Source organism: Genypterus blacodes, unplaced genomic scaffold, assembly GCF_046128005.1.
Source record: "Genypterus blacodes isolate CSIRO-AG114 ecotype Tasmania unplaced genomic scaffold, CSIRO-AGI_Gbla_v1 ptg000039l_1, whole genome shotgun sequence".
In the NCBI taxonomy this organism is placed as follows: Eukaryota; Metazoa; Chordata; class Actinopteri; order Ophidiiformes; family Ophidiidae; genus Genypterus; species Genypterus blacodes.
The window spans coordinates 8,628,302-8,652,819 of NW_027466852.1; the positions used below are offsets into that span (position 1 = coordinate 8,628,302).

Here is a 24,518-nt window from a genome sequence, read left to right on the forward strand (position 1 = left end):
TGTATATGCAGTGTGTCTCTCCTGTACTCTCTGGTTAATACACACATTCATTTTGTTTGTAAGAGCCATTCAGTTTAGTTTACTTGGATCATGTGGGAGAAAATGTACTTTATCCATAGGTCACTGTCTTGGCAGGTCACTGTTTACTGGTTACTAAGGTAGCCAGGAGTTACAATAGAAGAATGGAAAGGCACCCACCCTGATACACTCTGTCATAGCCCTGCTGGAAAGTTTAATTAGATTTCAGCTTTTGGTCACAGACAGATGACTGGACGTTCTCCTAATTAATTTGTGTTACTCTGAAGGATTTATGGTACATTTCATGATGGCACGTCTGCCAAATCTGCAGACTACAAAGCATTCCCACACCATCACACCGCCACCTGTTCAATTGTAGCTCCAATGATGCTATAATGCTACAATAATGTTCATTGCTGGAATATTCCATTCTTGAGGCAGGAAGTCAAATTTGTGCAGGGAGTGCTCTAGCAAAAATAGATAGATGACAGTGGCATCATCAAACTTAGCTATGCTACTATAGCGATGTCATCAAGCTGGCATTACTGTGGTGTGGTCCCAGAGTCTAGAAATGGCTTCTTTAAAAATAAATAAACAAACCTTTCCTGGTTAGAATTATCTTCGATGTAGTCATGGTGTTCTTGTGGAAATTTTGTGGGTACTGTCGTGATAACCATCAATGGTGAGTTGGTAGAAACACAGGTTTTATTGTAGAATATATGTTGTAAGAAAGTGCAAGTATGGATGTGTGAAGAGAAAGGAGAAAGGGGTAACTGGAGACATTTTAAACTGTGTAAACTTACCTCTGTGTCTTCTATATTTATCTGTTTGAGTGTTTTTGTATCCTATCATTTTTGTACTCTCCTGTGTCCTTTCCCAGATCATGGCAATGGATGAGTCGTGGACAGTTTTCAGACGTTACAGCCGCTTTCGGGAAATGCACAAGAGTCTCAAATTTAAATACCCAGAGGTGAGAAATTTCAATTGACTGTCAAAATATTCTTCCACATTTTACTTTGGAGATCACTGAACATCTTGAACCCCTATAACACCTGGGACCTGGCAGTGTCTGTTGATGTATAATGTTGTTGAAGTGTCTGATGTACTGGTCTCAATCCCAGCTGGCAGCTCTGGAATTTCCACCGAAAAAACTCTTTGGAAACAGAGACGAGAGGATGGTCGCTGAAAGGCGGAATCACCTGGAGGTAAGACTTTTAACACAGTACTCTGTTAGGGACCTTTTGACAAAGAGGACATGATAAATGAGGAGGGAGGTGGAATTGTGAAATTGATGTGGTAGAAAACTAAGATTAAAGGCTTGAGACTGGGTTTGAATCCAAACTGTCAATCCTCATGCATGTATTTCTTGTGTGCCGTTTTTCTTTGCCACAGCGTTATCTGAAGAGCTTGTTCAGGGTGATGCTCTCCTCCACCTCCAGCTCTCCACTGAGAGCAGATGCAGATGGTGGTTTGCAACTGTCCAAACACGCCGTCTGTGAGTTCTCACCCTTTTTCAAGAAGGGCGTCTTTGATTTCAGCAGCCATGGCACTGGCTGAGTCTGACCTGGTGTTTTCATGAAACCAAAGAACTCTCAATGCCTTATCATGGATCTCAGCCCAGGAGAAAAGACTATGTTGGTCTGAGAATGTTCTCCCACCCCATGTCATTCTGCAGGACAGACATCTCAAACATATCCGTATCCGTTAGTGTGCATGTCACCTTTAGGTCACAGGTTAAGGTCACAAATCCAGCACTAAGTTCAAAGGGTTTCAATCTAACACTGTACTATATGTATTTTGGACTAAACACAAATCAGACATATATCCAATAACTTTGTAAGCCAATAACTTATGGTAGCAATACGGTAATTATGTTCAGGTTCAATTCTACCAGATTTGTAACGTTGACACATTATGCAGTATATCAGACATAAACATTTGCATTAAATAACTTGTGCAGAAAAAGACATCAACACTGTCAGGTACAAGGTCGGTGTGACTGAAGGGATAAATGTATATGAAATGATGCAAATTCTTTTCTAACCTGAAAAGTCTCCACCACAATCCATCTGTATTGGCTTAAAGTGAGTAGAATTTGTAAAGATGTCTTGGTAAAAATATGCTAAGCAGCTTTGTTATTTTATTTTATTTTACTTGTTTTAATTAATTTAATCTGAGTTCAAATGTTGTTAGACAATAGATATTCAGGTTGAGGTTTCACATTGTACACTCTAAGGCACTTCTAAATGCAATATTGAAGAATTAAATATTGCCCATGGATGAACAAGTCATTTGCGACCCCCTGGAATTGTGAAAGATCAATCTGGGAGGTTTTAGGTCATTCTGACAACATTTGAATTCAGGACAAGATCATCAATATGTAAATAATTTATGGTTGGCTGCTTCCAAGTAAAGCATTCATAGTGATGTGTCATCATGAGAATGATCTGCTTGCTCTCTCAGTCTCTCCCTCCCTCTCTCTCTGTAATGTGCTGAAGGCTACTGTGTATCTAGAGACCTTCCTGTGGCCTGGCATGTTGTTTCAGGAGCTGCAGTTTCTTTTTCTTCTTCACAGTGGATTGTAATGACTTAACTAGGACAACATTGATTGCACAACAATACTACTCACTTCTTACTACTTTAATAGGTTTGCAGAAGATAAGGTGATGGTGTAACACACAAGTGTTTCTGAAAACTAAGTAAACCCTTTGGAATGATCTGGATGTCTGCATTAATGACTGTACAAATGTGGCTTGATCTTTATCTTCATCGAAGCAAAACACGATCAGCCTCAATTAATGAGAAGCAAACACCTGTACATTTAGTGTCTTTCTCATATAGAGACTTTAATGTTTTATACATGTTAGAAGCTCCTTCAGCAGCAATAACCTCAATTTTTTTGGGATTCACCTTTACACTACGAATATTTGTTTCTCTTCAGTTTAAGTCTGGATTGACCTTTCTTCTTTCTAAACAATTCTGTTCATTTAATGTGTGTTTTGGGTCAATGTCTCTTTGTTTTCTGCCAAGTTCCAGATGTCTTCCAATCTGACATTCTCAACTTGATACTCAAATCAATACAATTCATTGGATTTTGCATTGACTGTAGGCTGTCCGAGCCTCCAAAGATGCAGATCTGTGCACAGGTTGTTGTGTGTCCAGGTGGCCAAATGTAAGCTATCTTCATGTCCCGGGCATTCATCCTAATTAAAAACATTTTTCTAATCTCTGTCTTAATTGAGCCCATTGTAAGTGACCTGTGCCTGGCACCAATGTGAACACCAGTGTCACCAACAAACACTAACAAATACGAAAATTTGTGACAGCCAAATAAGAAGTCTGTGTCACTATAGTATCTGTCCTGCATGTTATTTGTTACCAGGTTGTGAGGTGCTGTCACTAAATGACAATATGTAACGAGTGAGATGTTGATTTCTGATCTGAGCTTTTCTCAGTGGTCACATAGACAGCAGTCAGATAGGAATTGGATTCAGTAGTCAAGGCGTGAGATGACAACAATTGTACCAGAAGCTGTGCCGCACACACGGACAGGTAGGGTCTGATCTTCCTCATGTTGTACAGGGCAAATCTGCATGACTGAGAAACTGAGGCAACATGTTCCTTGAAGGTGAGTTGGTCATCAATCATGACACCCAAGGTCCTGGCAGACTTTGTGGGTTCAACATGAGAGAAGTCAAGCTGGATGCTGTAATATTTGTGAGGCGAGGTAGTGCGATTTGAAGACTTCCCCCTTCACGGCACTCTAAACGATCTCCCTGAGAGATGGGAGTCAAACCAGCTGAGAGTGAATCCTGAGAGGCCAAGCTCAGAGAGGGTGGAGAGGAGGATTTGATAGTTGACTGTCGGAGGCAGCTGATAGGTCAAGCAGTATGAGGACTGAGGATTGGCCAGCAGCTTTTGCTAATGGTAAGGTTTCCACTACAGACAAGAAGGCAGTTTCAGTGGAGTGACGTTGCTTGAAGTTGTTTTCAGACAGAAAGGTTGAGACTTGGTTAAAAACTATGCACGCTAGTATTTTGGATAGTTTGTTATTTTTGGCTGCATTGTCAGCTTTCTTATCCGTGGGGATTTAAAGCAACACAAACTGGATTTGACCAATGAGATCTCATGAAAGCAGCTGTTGTAGTCGGTACTTTTTAGGCAATAATTTTGTCTTTTTTTAAATGTATCTAGTTGCTTCGCTCCAAATTTTTCATGTCTTCCACAGTGATCAGAACTGAACTATTATGTTTGAACAAGTATCAGCAACCATTTCAATGAACCATTGAAAGTCTATTGCTGTTTTTGCATAAACCATAGTTTAAAGATAATATATATTCAACTGCCAATGTACATATTTTCCTATGTGCTTGTATGAAATGTGTAAAGTTATTTAACACACTGAATGTCAATAAAGGGAAAGTCCATTATATGGTCTGACACATTAGTGTGAGGTTGATGCTTAAGCCCTGTGTTCCTGTGTTGTTTTTATACACCAGAGACAGACAGCAGAGTTGGAAAAAAACTGAATTTTAATTGCAGCTGCATGACAAAGTACAACATGAAATGAATGTTGAAAGTTACGCCCACTGATTATGTCAATGAGATGCAGTGAGTTGATCTGAATGCACCGCCTCTTAAGATGCTGCTTGCCTTTGTGAGGAAAGCCCAACTGAAGGGCCGCTCCTTTTGGAAATATGATTCGACTTTCAACGCAGTTTCAGATGACATTGAAGATTAAATCCCTTAAATAATTAAATTACCATCAGTAAATCATGACTGCAGTTGACTTTGCCACAATGGTGAGCAGCCTTGGTGATCAATCCAATCAAAAATAGGAAAAGTCTTATGAGCAAAGTAGTTCCAAACCTTTTTTGTCATTCACTAGATTTGTGCCCATCTGAGTTTGGAGTGAAGAGTTTGTCCTATTCTATTAATGTCACAGCAGGAATAAGGGGATAGAAAGTCACGTGACAAGGCTGAACGTACAAACAGAGCAGATGATATTGAATACTGGGACGTAAGATCAGGGACGGTTCAGCCTTGGACTCAGGACCTGCAGGTTTTTGCAGCCACGGTGGATTGCAGGCGGATGTCCTTCTCAGGCTGGTTCAGAACCCTCAGCTTCTCCTTACTGCTCTGCAGCAAGGCATTATTGACCTGTCAAGGAAGAAAGACAGTAGTAAGTGTTCTTTGCAACAAGTTTGTACTTTGAATTAGTTAGTTCAGTGAAGATTTTGAGATATTGTCTGAAAGTCGATGGTTAATACATAAACAAGCAGTGCCGAGAAACAAAAAGGGAATGTTCTTACCATCATAACTTGACCTAACTCATCTTGCAGGTCCTTGATGGCCATGTCTTTTGTGTCCACAACGCACTTTAAGACAAAAATTGGGGGGATTTGATCAGCAACAAGGGCAACGCAGCAACTTCAAACATTCACATGCTTCAGTTAGAGATTGCTTTGAATGGGGCAGCTGGTAAACTGACACCTGACAGGAGGGAGCAGACCTCAAAGGGGGCTATCAATTTACTACTACTACTGACAAGCAGCACCACAACATAACTGCATGCATCCTTTTGAGATACAAGGGAAAATGTTAGAATACACCAGGAATCTGCAGGGGGATGAAGATGACTAAGGAACCCAGTTAAAGACCTTGGAAAGGACAGATCTATGAGCAAGAAGAGCTACAGGGTAACCGGAGGCAGTAATCAGGGACCCCACATTAATCAGTGATTCCTAAGAAATCAGTCAAGTCAGTGTAGGAAGACAGTAGCCGTGGTAACAGATGAGTCTAGGCAACAGGGAAGTAGGATCATCAGAATCACAAAAGTTTGCATACAGATAAAGACACAAAAAGGACAAAGCAAACTCACCCTCAGCCTCAGGAGCTGATGGGATGTGATCTATAAACTGTATTAACTGTATGTGCATACATTAATTAAGGATTCTTGAAATAATGAAAGGTCTGATCAGGGATTTACAAGATATCCACATCTGTTTCACAACGGCATTGTGTTTGGCCTGGTTTGTTAAATGAGTCCCTTTAGTGGGCCCACGGGTCACATCTCTACCTGGGGTCTGTTTGTGCCGCCCCTGAGGCCCATCTGCTCCATGGAGGTGGAGAGTACATCATAGAGCTGAGCTCCCTCGCTCTCTGTGACCTCTGTCAGTGCTTCCAGCTTCTTATCCACCAACAAACTGTTCAAACTGCATTTCTGCTGCAGATCCAAAAGGACTTCCATCTGGTTCTTTTGCAGCTCGTCCCTTTCCTGCTCAACCTGGAAAGGCAGGACAAACGCAGACACAGTCACAGGAACGCCTCCTATACGTTTGGTCTGAAGCTGAAATGTGTGGACCGTCATAAACATCAGTGTGACCTTTTTGAACGCCTGCTGTAGGAGCACAATCTCCACCTGCAGCTCTCTGTCCTCCTGTGTTCCCACCTTCATGGACGCTCTGCTGGTCTGTCAACACAGTTAGAAGGTGCAGTTGGTCTTAACATGCTTCAATGAAAACTGGCCAAACCAGAAAGATGTCATAAGGCTCAGCAGGGCAGAGAGGTAAACAGGTGAACACACACCGCCAGTGGCTTCTTATCGTGCTCATATTTCTGGAAGCATTGTTGGATGAGGTGTTGTTGTTCTTGGCCTTTCTGGACTCGATCACACAGATTCTTCTCCTCCTGCACAGCTGCTGTCAGCTTCTTAGTCACATGCTTCTGCTCTTTCTCCAACTCTGCAAGACTGTGCTAAAAGTGCAAATCAACATTATGAAACAATTGAACCTGAGAGGAGAGAAAGCTGATTAGAGTTTGTTACTATTGATTGGTATGAGCAGTTTGATGTGTTGCGTCGGTCTCATACATGTGTTGTTGTGTATTGTGGAGCTGTAGCCCTGTAGCTGTGTGTGTCTTTTACCTCTGCTGAGCTAAAGTCTTTGACGAACTCTGGATGAATGTTGCTGTAGTGCATCTGAAAGTCTCGCAGAGTTCTGTGATTGTTTTCCAGCAGAGTGGTGACGTAGTTGTTTTGTCGCTCCTCCATGCCGCTCATCTCACTTCTCCTCCTCTGCTCCTCCTTTTTAATCAGCGACTCCCTCTGGCTCCGACTCTTCAACTCAATGTCTATTCAATACAGTGGGAATGATCGTCTTATACCAGATGATGTAAGAAGCATTTGAACTCATGGACGCCGTGTTATTTACCTCTGAGTTGCCTGGTGAACCCTTTTCTAATTTCACTTAATTCCTCCTCGTGTTTCTGTGGAGATAAGGAGACACCGGTGCTCAGTCAAGATGGGAGCCGACAGCAGAAGGTGCAGAAATGGCCTGGACTCACCAGTTTGTGCTCCTGGACGGTGTTTTCTTTAGAGAGCTTGTTGTGTCTCACGTCCACCTTCCGGCTGTGCAGCTCAGTGTGAAGCTGGCTCTCTGACTTCGCACACTCTCTCTGGAGCAGCACAGAGGAGACCACGCCGGCCGTCTTTAGCTCAGAGACGGAGTCGTGCTGTTCGCTCAAGACGTGCTTCAGCTTCTGCTTGTACAACTGAACGACAATCAACAATAACAAGTGTGGTGAAAAGGCGCCGTCACAAAAAGTAAAGTACAAGTTTATCTTCAACTGTTACAGCCCGTAGACTTTGAATCAAGTGTGTGTGTTAGTGTTTGTGTGTGTAGAATGATGAAGCATACGGTACATTGATGGCTGCTCTGTGGCGGCCCTCTGCCTCCTCTCTCTCCCTCTGTCTGTTCCTCTGTCCGGCTTTGGTCTCCGTCAGGGTTCGCTTGGAGATCTCCCAGAAGCTGTGGATCTTGTCTCTCTCCAGCTGGAAGTAGCTCCTCTCCTCCCGCTCTCTGTCCAGCTCCTCTCTCAGCCGTATGATGTGCTCCTCCAGCTGCCAATCAAACTCTGTCACCTCACTGTACGGCCATAGAAACTACTGGAAACAGCTGGTTGAGAGCTGCTGTAGAAGTCAGTACCCCTTAATTCTCTGAATGTACACATCAGACAAAGCTCTGAGCTCTGTTTCCCATCATGCATCATCCACTCTTTCACACAAAGCAGCATGAGTTACTCCTACATTTGTCAAAATGTAATCATAATGTTTAAAATCCCCAAAATCTTTTCCAGTTAGAACTCATTAGCAAAAACAAGAGTTGGAAAATAGATCGACGAGTAAATGAGAGCTTTTGCTTTGAGCTCTCTTTACTGCAAGTATTCCATTTGGGTAATAATGGATCAAAGCAAAGCCCACAGGTGTGTTGAGCCAAAGCCACTAACAAGATCAGCCAACAAAGGGAGGATCGACAACAAAGGCTGCAACACCGGAATACTGGACTGTACAGTAACCAACTGTGTGTGTGTGTGTGTGTGTGTGTGTCTGCGTGTGTGTGTGTGTGTCTGCGTGTGAGCTGTAGGCCTGACCTGCTCCTTGGTCATCTCCTCTGTGGACTGTCCGTCCACCACCGCAGTCTTCCCATTCACGGCCTTCTTGTTTCTGCGTTTACTTTTGGGAGGCTGGAGAGAGAAGAAAGTGTGCATATGTATACAAACAGAAACTTTGCCTTTCGCGAACCGCGCTAACATTGTGTTAAGTGTAACTTGACTTGTATTTACGGCACTAGCTGAACTAGCGGCCGTGCTAACGCTGTTCCAGGTTATTCTTTAGATAAACTGGATCAATGAAGTACTCACCATCACTATCACGTCACGCAGAAACTCACAAATGTTACGCGTATGAGACTGATCACTAGCCTTAAGCGACGGGGGTTGTCATGGTAACAAAAACAACGCGTCTTCTTAAGTCCGCCTCACTTCCGGACCCTTTTCTCCACTTCCGGACAGTTTTTGTTTTTAATCTGATGTTTTTCCGATTTTGTAATTGTGGGTTTTTTATGTTTTCTCTCTGTCTTTCATTTGACCATTTGTCAAATGTGTTGATTTGTGTGTTTTCAATCTTATTCTTGCAATCTAATTTTAGTTTTAATGGCAGACCTTAGCACATGTGGGACAAAGACACATTTCAACACTCAAAGAATAGAGTTGTAAAATCTTAAAACCTGCACAACTGTGGAAACTTGGTAACTGTGGAAAATACTGGGGCCACATGAACAAAAAAATAGAATTCTGAGATTAAAGTCAGAAGCAGGTGCAAGTGCAAGGTTTATGTTTGTTATTGTGGGTGTGAATTATGTGCTCTACGGGGGATTGTAATGGGGAAATCACAACGTTGTGTAACGATTATGTTTGTACTCATACAAATTATTAGAACTAGAAGTCACATAACCTTCTGTGCATGAACAGCATATTGCTAAGGTCTTCACAAAAGAGACAATACTTATTCTTGGTCTCTGTGCCAGGCAAGTTTAGCCAGGATGGCTGTGACAGGCAGGAGTACAGGGAGCTCAGCATCCTGCTACTGCAAGAACACACCATTTCTGTGAGATTAGCCATGTCATGTCACTGTGTGTGTATATAAAGTTGAGAGAGAGTTACTTTGTCCATTGCAGCCATCCCAACTGATACTGTTTGCTGTTATGTACCCATGCTTGCAAGTGTAAAGACTAAAAGCCTGTGACTGTGACGTGGCCTCGGGATGGTGGAGCGGTTGCCTAGAGATGGGAAGGTCCCTTGTTCGATTCCGGGCTCCACTTCCCGAAACACGTTGACTGTTGTTGAGCAAGATGGTGAAACCATAACTGCTCCTGCTGTGCACTTGGCTCCTTGCATGGTAGGAATGGGTGAAACAGAGGTCCATTTAAAGAAGACTTAATGCTCTCACATCTCAAAGCTCACATTTATTCCAGACAACATTATACCATAGAGCTTGAATTTCATTTGACAACAAAACTGTTAAATATATAATATTTACAATCTACAGTATGTTTGGTGGTTCAGATGTTATCAATTGTTCATTTGTCTCTGTTGGCAGGTTGACTGATCTTTGACAAATCCCCAAATGACACGGTGGCTGAGCCTCGCTTCGCTGGTTTGGCCTGGCAAGAAAATGACAAATATCAGTTTTGGTTTTTCCCAGGAAGCACAGACACACGAATAAACAGGAAATGATATTATTGCCACCAGCTGATGGTCAAAGCACCACAGTCGTCAATAGAATCAGGGTTTCTACACTTATTACATTAGAAAACGTTGGCATGGAAACTTTTACAACTACTATGTCACTGTAAATTAACAGTGTAATGCAACTGTAAGTGTGAAGAATCGTAAACTTGCAAGATTCAAAAGCACCCAGCACGTCCTGTGTCTTTCTTAGATTTTTCAGCAGATACCCGAGCTTCTTAAAGCTGGATTTTGTATCATGATTTTGTATCATGATGATACAGTGGACTTCCATGTTTTATCCAAAACATTTGAGATGCGTCTTTTACCCCCCAAAACATTTCCACACCTGGAAAACACATTTTAACTGAAAGGATTTTCCTGACAGAGGTAATAAAGGACCACGGACACTCGGGTCCATCAGAACTCAGCTTTTACCTGGGACTCATGAGGCTTCCAGCCAATCATGTAGAGGATTTGAAAAGTGGCGGGAATGGATCCTCCCTCCACTCCGTACATCTCTGAAACATTTCCAAAGAAAGATGGACACAATGACAGCTTATGTTCAATTCTATCCTGTTCATTTAGCACAGCTGTATTCAAATTGGTCATATTCTTCCTCCCTAATTAACACTTGTTGTAATGAAAATACAGCACAGGCATCATTTAGCTGTTGTAACATAAAAATGGTGACTAGAAAGTAAAAATGTTACGCAATTAACTTCACAAGTGAGAATGGAGTGCCAAAATGAACAAATCTATAGAACAATCAGCAACACACCAAACAAGGCAGGTGTGAAAGTGCCCAGAGCGTTATATCCGTTTTAAAACAATTTATCTGAATATGCCACAAATGTATTTTTGGGCCAGGGAATTTTGATATTCATTGTCGGCATTATTTTGGTACTGAGCCGTCCTCTAGCAATGCCATCAGGCTGTGTGAAAGGTGTGGAGGAGTCGGAGGAGTCTATCCTTCGATACTCACCTTTATAAATGGCTGCTGCTGCAAGCATGGTGTCTCTATGCAGCAGTGACCTCCTGTTCCAAGCACAGTTACTCTCACCCATCCCTATACATATGGAACAAATATTCATGTCTACAAATTAGATAAAAGACAGAAGTTAACTATCTACATAGATGATCCTTCTACTGCCTTGCTAGAGCTGTTTCGCAGAATTACAACATATTTTAATGCGTTTCTATTAGTTAGTTTACATGTCTGTATTGCAGAAAGGTGGCTTCTTTTATTTCATCACTTCTTCTATCTTACCCATAAAACATTCACCACATTAACACCTTCTGCATTCAAATGGGTGCAGATCCAAAGTGTTTCAATTGTACGCAGTATATTGAATGTGTGCTTGTGTAGTACAGGAGCTGATACCTTGTAAGTCCGTCATGACCTCAGTGATACCTGGATAGTGAACCTCAACATCATCAACGTCCTGGAACAGAGAGAGAAATCACTTTAAATGATGGAATAATGATGGAATCTGGATGTTTTCCACAGTTACTGGAACCTTCCTCACCACAGTGAGCATGCTGAAGCCAGCCTGGCCCAGCAGGTTTCCTAGGTCTGTGACAGCAGTATAGGGAGACACGCGGGGGGAGAATCCTCCCTCCCGCTCCGTTTCAGCCAACTGAAGGGAACACCGCAATTCATACAGTGTGTCTCCACCCACCATCGCCCCGATAAACACCCCGTCTGGCTTCAGCACGTGGTGGATCTGAGGTGGAGGAGTTGGAGCTTTAAGTTAGAAGAGCAACAAAAGGAAGACACGCAAACAGGCCCAAACGAGCCAAGACTGAGAGGTTCATTACAGCTGTATTAATATAAAGGACTCTGCTTCTGTCAACTGGGAACACGATGATGAGGCTAACATGAATTTAATCACCAGCCGGAACAAGTGTTTATCAATGTCATGGTAAAAACAAGAAAATATGACATCTAGTGGATGATCATGAGAAGGCAAGTTGTGTAAAAACTGGTCTGGTTGTGTAATCACTGGTCTGCTTCTACCTGCTAGAATGCAGACTGTGTGCATCCTGTAGCTACCTGTCTGAGAGCTCCAGGTAAGTCATTGATCCAGTGCAAGCTAGAAGAACATGGAGACAGACAAGTTCACAATGAAATAGTGACATTGAATGCATCACATTTACAACTGCTGCTAACTGAGAACAGACGCTCTGTATGAGATTTAAAAGTAAACTCTCCCGCTCATTTATTCTGTAATATTGTCCTGTTTGAAATTGAATTATGTTCCAATAACACATTTTCTCTTATAATTTTCCATTTGAACATATTCTGGGTGTAATTATGTATCTTCAAGGAAACAGGACCCTCTCATCCGAGGGGCCAAACGTCTTCAAGTCCAGTTTTCTTACCTGTATAACCAGAACCTGGATGAATGAGAAGCTTCCCACTATGGGCCCTGCCCCCACCATGACCTACCTGAGGCTGCTCAGAACCAGGTCAAACGTGTTTTCTTTAAAAGGTAGAAACTCCTCATCAGCCAGAACACAGTGGGTCGGGATCTCACTCTGTCTGCTTTGTTTCTGGAGAAAGAAAGGGTATAATAGGGAAATAAGTATTATTAAATATGAACACCTAATGTCAGCTTCAGTTACAGGGGGGCACATCTGTCACTACTGTCAGGCCAACTTCTGTTTCTATGCCACAACCAACACAGGGAGATTGCAAATATATAGAAGCTTCTCCAACATGATGCTTTCATAAGGATTCTGGCTGTACTGAGGCCAAGAGTGGGGACTGACAAGAGACTGCTCTTAGTAGTTTATGTAGTAATTATGTTTGTCCCATCATCCAAAGGGGGCATATTTCTATCAAATATTGTAAAATCCAATTTCTTGACACACCAGGATGCTATACACTCTTTAAGTACCTCAGCATAGCTTTGTGTCACTGTAACCAGGCTGAATATTCATCATATCTATCTCAACAATGTTCTATTCATTCAGTCTAAGGATTAAGACTTAGACTAAAGCTAGACTCTCAGTCTAAGCCCTATGTGATTGGTCTGTCTTGAACAGCTGTGTCCTTGTCTGCTTTGTCTTTATCTATATCATGCAGCTTCTTGCTCACTGCTCAGTCAGAGACGTGCTCCCTGCCAGTCTTTGGTCTGGAGCCTGCTTCATGAATTTGCTGAGTCAAAACTTACCAAATCACAGGTTTGTGCTTCTCCCAAATCATTTTCAGACAGATTCCTAACACAATACATTTTCAACAATTATAGTTAGATGATGAAACAGCTGGGAGAGCATGTGGCAACAGCAACACTTCTGATTGTTTGTCGCTTTGGCCAATTATGATATGATATACCACACGCATGAGTTAGAGATATTAAAGTCCTTATCATTTATAATATCTCACACAGATATTTTAAATGTGTCAGTGTGAAAGGTTTCCCATAGTGAACATAGACATGTGGCTAGATATGAGGGATGTGGTGTGATAGTACTTATTAGTTTGAATGTGATGCTTCACTCACCAGTGTTTTCTCTGAGATGTCTGTCAAAATCAGTGACTCCACAACATCCTGAAAGATCAGCAGAAAAAGCTAAAATCAGACAATTTGAGAATAAGAATGCACTCCAGAGACAAGGAACAGGCTGATAGAACAAACGCTGACACATGAAGGTCATTTATTCAATTCAACAAACACTGAAATACAGTCTGTAAAACTCCTGTGTAAGCTGTTCAGACGGCACCTTACAGATGTTCAGGCTTTACATTACAGATGTTCAGACGGTACCTTGCAGAAATGTAGTCTGTACAGTGCAGACGTCAACACTTAACACATTTACACCTAATGTCTACCTACATCGAAAACAAACAAACAACCATACTCTATGTTTACCTCATCCAAGCTTTGCCTCTTGGCACCTCTGCTTGGCTCTTACTCTTGTTCTCTCCGGACTAGATCTTTGCTCGTGTTGCATGTTAATCTCATATGGATAAGAGCATCTGTTCTACATGACCAAATGCATTGTTCAGACTGTACCTTACTTAAATGCTCTGCAATATGACTCTTTCCACAGCCGATGTCCAGGGCCAGAGGAAACGTCCTGAGGACACACACAGATAGGTGACGACATTTAGACATTAAACACACACTGCTAAATAAAATACAGAATCTTTTCGAACCTACCTGACAATGTCAAAGACCCGATCTGCTACTCTGCTGCCAACCTGCACCACACGACACATGGTTAGACTCAGCTTCGTTACATTAGATAAGGAGTTTTCCAATACAACACCATTACAAACTAGCAGCTGGCACCTCGTCCCTCAGGTAGTCAAACTGGTGGTGGTCCTGCAGCGACGCGGCCCAGTTCTTCTGTCTCTTCTTCGTGATTCTGTCAAACACATTGGTGCTTCCTCTGGCTGACACGGACTGGAACCTGCAGCAGGAGGGCATGATCCAGCTCCAGCTGCCTGACGAAGCGGCAGGGCCGACGACGTGCAGCCTGTGGATCAATCTCCGGGTTACTGCGTTCATATTTGTATTTTTGTTGATGGAGAGAATAGTGTGTAACCCGAAAGCAACACTGTAACTTCCAAGCACAACCTGAGACGACTTCCTTCCTTTTTCTCCACACTGCGTGACCTTAGGGAGGAGGATGGAAAACACGGAAATAGAGTTCACTGGATCATGACTCTGGAACTGCGTCACTGAGATAAATATGATTAATCTTTGCAACTAATAGTAGTTGTATTAAATCTAAAGACAAAGAAGAGTTGTATGTAAAAAAACATTGCTTCAATTATTGTATACAAGCTAAGCATAATTGTCCTAACGTCATCTGATTTGTCCCATCTTGCTTACCGTACTGAAAAAAGGCGGACTACGAAAAGGTCATAGTGGAGTTGCATGCTGGGAAAACACGTGTGGCTGGAGAGGAACTGATATATCGGTAATGTTTTGGCTGTTATTGTTTTTTCAGCAGCGCAATTACTACACAACTACATTATTTACTGCTTTGTGTGACGCGTGTCTGAATTTAACTTAACTGCGCCTATGGTCATCTGTGTTCACGCGTGTTTACATGCTGAGCTCCTTAGATTGAACTGCTTTATTGCTGATAAACACCGTTTCATCCTGTGTGGAAAACGCGTGTACCTGTGTTGTGATTAGAAAGTGTTTTGGGGGAAAAGGTTTCGATAAATAAGTCGGGACTATGTTTAAAAAGAATTAATGCTAAAATAAAGTCGCAATACTTCAAGAAAAGGTTACGAGAACAGCGACGTGCTGAATATTCAAAGTAAACATTCTGTTTAATGTTTGAATACAACAATGCGGTGTTACGTATTATTCCTTATTGTAGAAGCAGAGCCTTCTCACACAGTCACAGAAAAACTGCTCTCTCTCGTGTGTCCATGAAAATATAATACGACATAAATCTCCTAACATTTTGACTTTATTTACCAAATTATTACGACTTTATTCTTCGGCATTGCCTCAAAATTCCTCATAATCAAACGACTTTATTCCTGTTATTTTGTTGTTTAAATACTATGTTAAAGTCTCTAAGCTCCATATCTTTTGCAGACATTCACGATATTTGAGAAATCTGATTGGTAAATCCATAAAACATGACAATTCCATGCTTTTGTCAGCTTTCTGACAGCTCGGGAGAATTGCATGTATACCTCTGATAAAGCTCCGCCTGTGATTCCATGAGTAACATCTAACCCAAACCCTTTACAAGCATACAATAAGCACACTGTTACTGCTTTACTAATGGTTTAGGCACATCTTCCATACTTGTAGACACTGCTCCTTACACTGGTTGTTATGCTGTTAGAAAACTGTTCGGAACTTTCCAAACATGAACAGAATGATCCAGAGAAACAGTCAGAGAAAAATTAAAAGAAGTCATTTATGAGCCAGGATTTAGGTTGTGAATGAATTTTGTATAAATCAGCATTATGAAGTTTTACATAGACTTGCACAGATTCTCAGCCCTTTGTCGCTTGTTTTAACGTGACTTCCTGTTTTCTTAGCAGGTGACACAGAATTCAATGCAATGTCGCGCAAAAAGAACCAAGACATGGATGAGCGTTTCCTGCGGGTTAAGAAGGACCCCCGCTTTTGGGAAATGCCTGAGCGAGAAAATAAAATCAAGATCGACAAGCGCTTCCAGTCTATGTTTCATGACAAGCGCTTTAAGACAAAAACCACGGTGGACAAACGTGGCCGTCCCATCAGCCACACCTCCACAGAAGACCTGAAACGCTTCTACAAGCTGTCTGACTCAGACGGGGAGGATGAGGAGGACGCAAAGAAGGTGGCCGAGGGCAAGAAAAACAAAATCAAAGTGAAAGAGAGGCTTGTCAAGGCTGAAAAAGAGCAGAAGAAAGGAAAAGCGGAGAGTAAAACCAAAGGAGAGTTTTTGATACGAGGAGTTGCAGTAACTGAAGAGGGTAAGGAGACCTTCATCATACTTCTTCTCTGAGACATAGGAAGGAAACCAGATCAGAAATCACACCACACAATCATATGCACACCTTACTCATAGTTAACTCAGCATGTAACATCCCTGAATCATGTGCTTATGAATAAATGTCTTTGCCAAATGGAATGCTTTTCTATCTTTCTACACCCGAGATACAGGTGTATGATATTGGACATTGTACATTTTAGGGAACAGCAGACTTTGTTTATCCTGTGTGTTTACTTCTCACTTAACACAGATCACACACAGTCCCCAAGTCAGTCCAACACTCAACACAAATTCAAGCTTTGTTACCAAAACACCACTGGCATTTTTTTTCTCAGGTGAGGAAGAGAAGCAGCAACTTATAGACAAGGACCATAGCGATTTGTCAGACAGTATTACAGATGGCAGTGAGGAGGAGGAGGACGAAGATGACGGCGACGACGACGACGATGTAAAGCAGAAGAGTAATGTGGCGAGTGGATCAGATGCGGAGGAGTCGGGTTTGGATTCAGATGAGGACAGTGACAGTGAGCCCGACCTGGCCAGAGGGAGGGGCAACGTGGAGACCAGCTCTGATGAAGACAGTGAAGATGAGGTGGATGCCATCCTTCGTCGCGAGGAAGAGGAGCTGGAGCACGACTGGGGAGAGCTGTGCAAAGACGCCCTGCGGAATGATGAGGTGAGGCGCCATCAGGTAGCAGAGGAGGATCGTTTTGGATTATGTTTGAACCGGTATTTGTTTTTGGGGTTAATCCAGTGAAGGGGAGGCACACAGACATAGCAGCTGTATAATGTTGTGTTTTGTGATTGTCTGTGTTTGAGGTTTCTACACGGCTGGCGGTCTGCAACATGAACTGGGACCGCATGAAAGCCCAAGACCTGCTGGCCCTCTTCAGCTCCTTCACACCGGAAGGAGGTGCTGTGCTGTCTGTGAAGGTAATGCTGCTCCGTATCCACAATAGAGCATTAGATCACATTTTGACCTCTTCAGAGCCCATTTATGGGAGACAGAAGGCCTAAATGGATCGACATCACAGCCCTAACACCGTTAAAACAATGTAAAGGAAACGGCTTACAGCATGAACGACACAGAAGTAAGTGATAACAGCGTTGCATGCTGGGTGTTTTTTCAGATCTACCCATCAGATTTTGGCAAGGAGAGGTTGCAGGTGGAGCAGAAGCAGGGCCCAGTGGAGCTCAGTGCACTGCCTGAGGACTCAGATGAAGACACAGCGGAGGAGAAGTAATACACACTTGTTTGCACATACATACGGACACTCACAGTTTTTTAATCTATTCCAAGGTGGTAAGAGAGGATTTGATTCCTGCGTCACCAGAGCTCCCACACTGGCTATAATTAAAAAAAAAAAATATTTGTCTAAAATTATAAGAAGAAGAAAAGGGGGAGGGGGGCAAAGGGAGAAAAAAGAACAACAAAAAGAGGAGAAATCCCACCCAAAAGCCCACCCCAACCCCCCAACCCCAGCATTCACACAGCCCCACATTCACACACACACCCATCCTGGCCCGCCTGCGATAAAGAAACTATTTGGTGTTCAAGTTCCCAGTCTTTAGTGTGGCATAGCCTGTAGATCTGTAAAGTAAGATAAATGGTTGCCATATGTGATAGAACTTAGCGGTATGTTGCCTCATAGCGTATTTGTTTTTCTGAAGTCCCTCAGCTATTGTGAGACAGTTTGGAGCCTGAAAATAACCTTAAACTGGATGAGTGCGAGACGAGCACACAACGACACACTGAGTAGTTTGTGATGTTATGATTTGCTCAGTCCGTCTCAAGTTGGAGTTCTAGCTCATCCTCCCAGGGGGCCCTTATTTTAGATTAGATTGTTCCCCGAGGTCCAGGATGCGGGGATAGATCTCAGAAACAGTCTCTCTTAGTGGGGTCACAGTAGAGGAGGAGGAGGAGGGGAAGTTTTGAAAATTGTTGGAGGAAAAGAGGTAGATACAGATTTAATGTGTCAATATCTGCCTAGTACAAAGACATTTAGTGTTTCAAATCATTAATCTACAGGGGGAGTAGTATCTTTAAGAGTCCAAAATTGTAAGATTCTCGCTTCATGAAATCCCATTCAGCACACTGTACTGAGCATTATGTCTGTACTGTGATCAGGACAAAAAAGTGAGTAAAATGAATTTACATGGAGGAGAGTGAGGTGCAGAGGTTTATGCTGGTTTCAATCTAAATGTGACGGCATTTTACTGGCTTGATCAGAGAATCCAAGTGCTACATTTCCACTATTGGACATTTTGAAAAGTGGAAATGCAGCATTCAGTAAGCCTGCTTATTGACCTGCATCAAATTCAAGTCTACCCAGCATGCTTGGATGTAAAGTGTGGATGTGTTTGCTTGGTCAGGGTCCATAGGGAGAAGATGCGTGACTACCAGTTCAAGCGGCTGAAGTATTACTATGCTGTGGTAGAGTGTGACTCTGCAGCTACTGCCGCCAAGATCTATGGGGAGTGTGATGGCTTTGAGTACGAGAGCAGCTGCTCTGTGCTGGATCTCAGGTAAGACAAGAGAACATCAGCCTGTTTGGTGTCAGATAGTTGGGCCTATAGAATGTGTGTGTTTGTTTTATCTTTGCATCTTCCTGCTCAATCAGGAAACAGAGGGAATTCTGCTGGCTTGTTGGATGTGTGAACTTGTTTCCCTCTTTGTAACAGGTTTGTTCCTGATGATGTTACATTTGATGATGAGCCCAAAGACACGGCGACAGAAGTGAACCTGTCTGCCTACACTCCCAAACTGTTCACTTCCTCTGCCACGGCCACATCCAAGGTACAACTCTGCAACTAATAATCCTCAAATCAGACATGATGGATGGAATAAAAGTGATATACCCGTGTTCCTGTCCAACCAATCAGGTGCAGCTAACATGGGACGAGACAGACCATGAGCGTGTGACCGCCCTGACCAGGAAGTTCAACAAGAACGAGCTGCTGGACATGGACTTCAGCGCCTACCTGGCTTCGTCCAGTGACGAAGAAGAAGAAGCGGAGCGTGGAGCGGGGGACTTTGGGGAACGTGACAACGAAGAGGCAGCAGGTGAGAGGGGCTGTACACGCATGTACATAACCTGGGGGATCATGACAACTATGCTGATGTGTGAACATGAACATGACTAACACTCTGTGTTGATGCCAAAGCTGAACAGGCAGAAGAGGTTCATGTGGAGGAAAGAAACCCCAAGAAGGAGGAAGAGAAGAAGAAAAATAAAGGTTCCAAGCAGATCTCCAAGTACAGAGAGCTGATAAAAGGGATTCAGTCCAAAGAAAAGAAGCTGCAAGAGGACAATGACATGGAGATGGAGATCACCTGGGTGCCAGGTAGGGACAGACTGACTCCATGGGGTTTGTGTCAATATTTCCAAATGTAATAAGAAAAGGTCTCTTAGCAGCTTTGTATTAGAAATAGAAGGTCATCTTCATCCACTTTTCGGTGTCGGTGTCAGCAGTTCTGGTTATTGTGTGTTTCTAACATCTATACACCAGAGCACAGTGATCAGGATTACTCACCGTGATCCCCAACATCTCCATATATGAATTAGTATTTATGCTTTTTTCAAGGGCTGAAAGACACGACAGAGAAGTTGGTGAAGAAGAAGCTGGAAGGGAAGGACAAGTCGACGCCCTGGGAGGAGTTCCTGGAAAAGAAGAAAGAGAAGAAGAAGCAGAAGAAATCCCAACAAAAACAGGTAGCGCAATATTTGAAGACACAACAAGTGCCACTCACCAATGTGCTCAGAGAAGAAGAAGGTGCTGCCATGATAAGTCCCGTCAAACTTTGTGATTTATGGGTCATCAAGAAGTTCCTTAATATTCCTGGATGCTCGCTCAACATGCAGCCACACGGCTTCACACCGAGTGTGTTCTTGGTTCACCAAAACTCTGGCTGTGTGTGATGATGTGTTTGCTGTATGTGTGTCTAAAGGGCGCAGCCGAGCCGGAGCTCAGCGATGATGAACTTCCTCCAGACATCGACCTCAGTGACCCCTTCTTCGCTGAAGAGCTTGCTGCTGCAGGTGGTGAGTCCATCATTCAGTCGGATCTGTCAGTACATTGAATCGAGCATACGATTAAATGTATAGTTGTAATTATCCTAAATTAACTTCTATAGCCAAATTCAGAGCTGTCAAAACTTTCAGTAACACAGTCGGCAACCGCAAATGACACAGTATGCTGACTGGAAACAGGAACTCCCTGATGATGATGATGATGATGATGATGATGATGATGAGAAACAACTTGATGGTCCTTTATGCACACAGGAGTAGGGATGGAGGTCTGCTGTAGTTAATGCTCTGATGTTAGATGGGTTAGATGGGTTCTGGCCCACAGGGGAAACATGGAGAATCAGTCAGCAAGATCCATAAAGTCTGAAAATGAAATGTTCCGCAGCTTTATTAATATGTAATGTGTATTAATATGTCTGTAGAGCTGAAGCAGAAATCCAAGGGAAAGAAGAAGCAGCAGGAGGAGGAGGAAGACGAGCATACGGCTGAGGAGGAAGAGGAGCTAGAGAAACGAAAGGTCTGAATTCAATTTCATCACATTCATGAACTCAGCAGCAACATGAGAGTGTCATGCTGCTCACGCTCAGGTTAGTGTGGTTGAACCTTGGATCCTTCATCTGACCGTGTGTGTGTGTGTGTGTGTGTGTGTGTGTGTGTGTGTGTGTGTGTGTGTGTGTGTGTGTGTGTGTGTGTGTGTGTGTGTGTGTGTGTGTGTGTGTGTGTGTGTGTGTGTGTGTGTGTGTGTGTGTGTGTGTGTGTGTGTGTGTGTGCAGGCTGAGATGGCTCTTCTGATGGACGATGACACAGATGAGGCCAAACACAAACACTTCAACTATGACAAGATTGTTGAGCAGCAAAACCTGAGCAAGAAGAAGAGGAAGAAGCTGCAGAAGAAGGGTGAAGAGCTGCTGGAGGACGATGAGTTCAAGGTCAGGCCTGCAAGACACTTTAAAGTGATGATCTTACTAAATGTTGGTCAGAGTTCTGTTAGTCGGAGCATTTCAGAGATATTTGGCATCGACTTATCAGGCCAGAGGAGGCTTGTATAGAATTAACCCTTTAGATCTGCAGAACACAATCCATGGAACATTAAGCATGAATTAGCATCCGTTTCAATGTTCCGCTGTGTGATCTCAGAGGAAGAGCAGACAGCTGCAGGTAGCTGTCTGCTGTCAGTGTATATCCTTCCATTCAGAAAATGCACCTCTGGGTGTTAAACGTCACCGTCTCCTCTTCAGAGCTCCACTCACTCTGTTATAAAGTAATTTGAGTGGGAGTTGTGACTTGTGACCTGTGACCTGTCATTGGGATCCAGACAGTGACAGTTCAAGTGATCTATTTTATGCTGGATGGATACATGGATGATGGTTTCCCACCGATCAGGAGTAAATGGATGAGCTCATATAAGCTGATGGCTGCCTGCCTGAGACCAGTTTCCAGATAAGGAAGCGTGTTGATGTTAATGACCAGATGATTTGTGGTGGTTACAAATGTGAATGGTGAAATATGGAGTGTTAAATATCAACTCCACATTATCAGGGGCACCACACTGAATGAAGGCCTGTGTATCTGTGTTTCAGGTGGATGTGAGTGACCCTCGTTTCAAGGCAATGTTCACCTCCCACCTGTTCAACCTGGACCCCTCCCACCCCAGCTACAGGAAGACTAAAGCCACACAGAGCATCCTGGCTGAGAAGCAGCAGAGACGAGAGGAGGAGCAGAGTCACCAGGAGGGTCTCCAACACAAAGCTGCAACGAAGATTGAAGAGAATGACCCTGGCTCTGCTCCTACAGAGGACTCTACAAAGAAAGCCATGGACCCAAGTCTGTCTCTGCTCATCAAGTCCATCAAGACGAAAACAGAGCAATTCCAGGCGCGGAAGAAACAGAAGCTCATGTAGATCTAATGGACACGTCTGTGTTTGAGCCAAACCATTTAAATGCCCAGTTGTCACCCTCCTGATGACTACATAAATATTCAGACTCACAAGCTGCTTCCTGATTCCTGGAAGTGTGTATTTCCTCCCAGAGATGGGGCCAGTCCACATGTATGAAGCTCAACCAGCTGCCTCAGGAGAAGAAGCCTCCAGCTCTCTAACATTCACATCTGTTGATCTCTAATCAGTCAATTGTATTGCAGCTTTAGATTTGACTTGTGTGTGTGTATTACACAGAGTAGGAAATTACCAGATAAGATAACACATCACTCAATAAACCAAACCTTTTTATAAGATGCAGTCTGTTTATAAGAAAAGAAGTGTAACAGTTTTTTTTGTAATTTGATTATAGAATAACAGATTCAGACATGATTGAATTTGAGTTTGTCTCGACTCTTCAGTAAAGCAGCTGTTTATTGTGTGCATGTTGTTTCACAGAGTAGTCAAACAAATCAGCAAGTTCATCACATCAGACAACATGAGTGACAGTGGAGGTGGAATTATGTCATGTTTCCTATTGAAGACGCAGCTGTCTGATGTATGAGGTCCAGCTGGAGAGGTCACACACGCTACAACTATCTTCACTCTGGTGTGAATCAATACACGGTCAGATTGAGTTAAATCAGGTCAGGCTGCTGTGGACATGACCTGAATTTATAAATTCATTATTTGTGAACTTATTCACATGAGCAATATGGGTGTTAGATCACTTTGTTCCTCAAATAAAGTTTTTATTCAATGGTTGGATTGTGTGCATTGAGGTTATGTTTATATAATACATTAGTTTTTATGACTTGTGTGTCAGGATGATGAGGAAATTGTTGTGTTGTGTTTAGAATCAGATCAGAAACATTCCTGCATGTGAGTGTGAATATCTGATCCCAGCTTTCTGTCCTGTCAAGATGACACTTAAATATTTGGTCACTTGTACTTTTGTGTGATGTAGAAACCCTGAAAATAACAAAAGAAATACACTAGACTACCATTTCAATGTTCAAAACTTCAATCATTGAAAACGATGATTAAAATGATTAAAGTTTATAAATCAAGCACAAAGCCAAACGTGACATCTTATCTGAGGATCAAACACGTTTTTTTTATCATGTGATCCTTTCAAACTCACAAACTTATGCCTAAAGGTAACAGTGCTAACTGCTGTGCTACCTAAAGCGAAGAACAGAATCTCTGTCATAAGAAACAATAGCTTTTAAAATGTAGGTCTATCATGGCAGCAACACACCTGATTGAGTCATGCAGTAGTGGTGCAATGTCACAGGTGAACATTACTGTACATGTGGCTCAAAGTGTTGGCACCCTTCAAAATAAATTAAACAATTTTCTCAATAATTAAGTCAAAATTTACTTAATTGACATCCAGCATTTTCTATTCCATTTGTAATAGAACTGGCACTTTGCTTTTGATTGATTTTCAATGGAACATCTTATATAAAATGAAAATGGCCTGGACTAAATGGTGGATACCTCTGAGAAGTTGTTGTGATATTGTTCTGTAATCTACTCATTTGTCTTTAGTCAGTCATTTGTATCACACAGGTGTCTTATCAGTCATTCAGCCTATTTAGTATGGAAAAAGTTTTCTTGCGCTGTTTGCCATCATTCTGTGCTCGACACTGAAGTTGTCTGAAGATGAGTATGGCATGCATGGTCAAGGTAAAAGCTTCAAGGGCATCTCCAAGCAGCTTCAGTTGCTGATAATTCCAGGATGTTTAAAGTCTGTGGGACTATAACCAACCTCCCTGGATGTGGAAACAATAGGAAATAGACACCGGATGGAACAGAAGGGATTGTTTGAATGGTTGAAATAGAAGCATGGAAAACTTCACACAGATACAAAGTGACCTCCAAAACCAAGGTACAACACTGCCTGGTTGCACCATCAGTTGTTTTCTGAATGAAAGTGGTCTCAATGAAATAAAGACCCAGGAAGTTCCATACACCTTTGAGAGAAATACTGTAAAAAAAGGCCAGCTAGAGTTGTGCT

General features: G+C 42.6%; 4 protein-coding genes across 5 annotated transcripts in view; 2 read left to right on the forward strand and 2 right to left on the reverse strand.

The window, feature by feature from the left end:
- kif16ba (kinesin family member 16Ba) overlaps positions 1-4,186 on the forward strand; it is a 29,697-nt gene extending 25,511 nt beyond the window's left edge. The window contains exons 27-29 of the mRNA XM_076147763.1: positions 899-988; positions 1,140-1,223; positions 1,411-4,186. Coding sequence (XP_076003878.1) covers positions 899-988; positions 1,140-1,223; positions 1,411-1,575 — 339 coding nt within the window. The 3' untranslated portion in view covers positions 1,576-4,186. The remainder of the gene's footprint in view (positions 1-898; positions 989-1,139; positions 1,224-1,410) is intronic.
- Positions 4,187-4,565: 379 nt separating this feature from the next.
- On the reverse strand, positions 4,566-8,825 carry LOC142997002 (dynein regulatory complex subunit 4-like). Its single transcript, XM_076148158.1, has 11 exons — positions 8,719-8,825; positions 8,449-8,541; positions 7,721-7,918; positions 7,363-7,569; positions 7,230-7,284; positions 6,944-7,149; positions 6,607-6,774; positions 6,404-6,490; positions 6,098-6,304; positions 5,331-5,396; positions 4,566-5,178 (listed from the first exon to the last, which is right to left on the reverse strand). Exons 1-11 carry the CDS (start codon positions 8,719-8,721, stop codon positions 5,068-5,070), a joined length of 1,401 nt encoding a protein of 466 aa, XP_076004273.1. The 5' UTR covers positions 8,722-8,825; the 3' UTR covers positions 4,566-5,067.
- A 976-nt stretch (positions 8,826-9,801) lies between these two features.
- On the reverse strand, positions 9,802-14,727 carry ndufaf5 (NADH:ubiquinone oxidoreductase complex assembly factor 5). The gene is made up of 11 exons (XM_076148159.1): positions 14,385-14,727; positions 14,253-14,293; positions 14,106-14,169; positions 13,593-13,640; positions 12,536-12,639; positions 12,140-12,179; positions 11,613-11,810; positions 11,468-11,528; positions 11,069-11,152; positions 10,522-10,604; positions 9,802-10,019 (listed from the first exon to the last, which is right to left on the reverse strand). The coding sequence occupies exons 1-11, from the start codon at positions 14,601-14,603 to the stop codon at positions 9,936-9,938; spliced, it is 1,026 nt and encodes a 341-aa protein (XP_076004274.1). The 5' UTR covers positions 14,604-14,727; the 3' UTR covers positions 9,802-9,935.
- A 227-nt stretch (positions 14,728-14,954) lies between these two features.
- On the forward strand, positions 14,955-23,260 carry esf1 (ESF1 nucleolar pre-rRNA processing protein). 2 transcript variants are annotated; one of them, XM_076147979.1, is made up of 14 exons: positions 14,955-15,018; positions 16,112-16,528; positions 16,884-17,224; positions 17,368-17,481; positions 17,679-17,788; positions 18,922-19,074; positions 19,231-19,345; positions 19,432-19,612; positions 19,714-19,893; positions 20,134-20,261; positions 20,498-20,591; positions 21,002-21,096; positions 21,353-21,508; positions 22,160-23,260. In XM_076147979.1, the coding sequence occupies exons 2-14, from the start codon at positions 16,132-16,134 to the stop codon at positions 22,478-22,480; spliced, it is 2,385 nt and encodes a 794-aa protein (XP_076004094.1). In that variant the 5' UTR covers positions 14,955-15,018; positions 16,112-16,131; the 3' UTR covers positions 22,481-23,260. The 2 variants fall into 2 exon arrangements, with proteins under 2 accessions (XP_076004094.1, XP_076004093.1); XM_076147978.1 differs by having other exon boundaries at positions 14,974-15,018; positions 16,109-16,528.
- Positions 23,261-24,518: the final 1,258 nt, after the last annotated feature.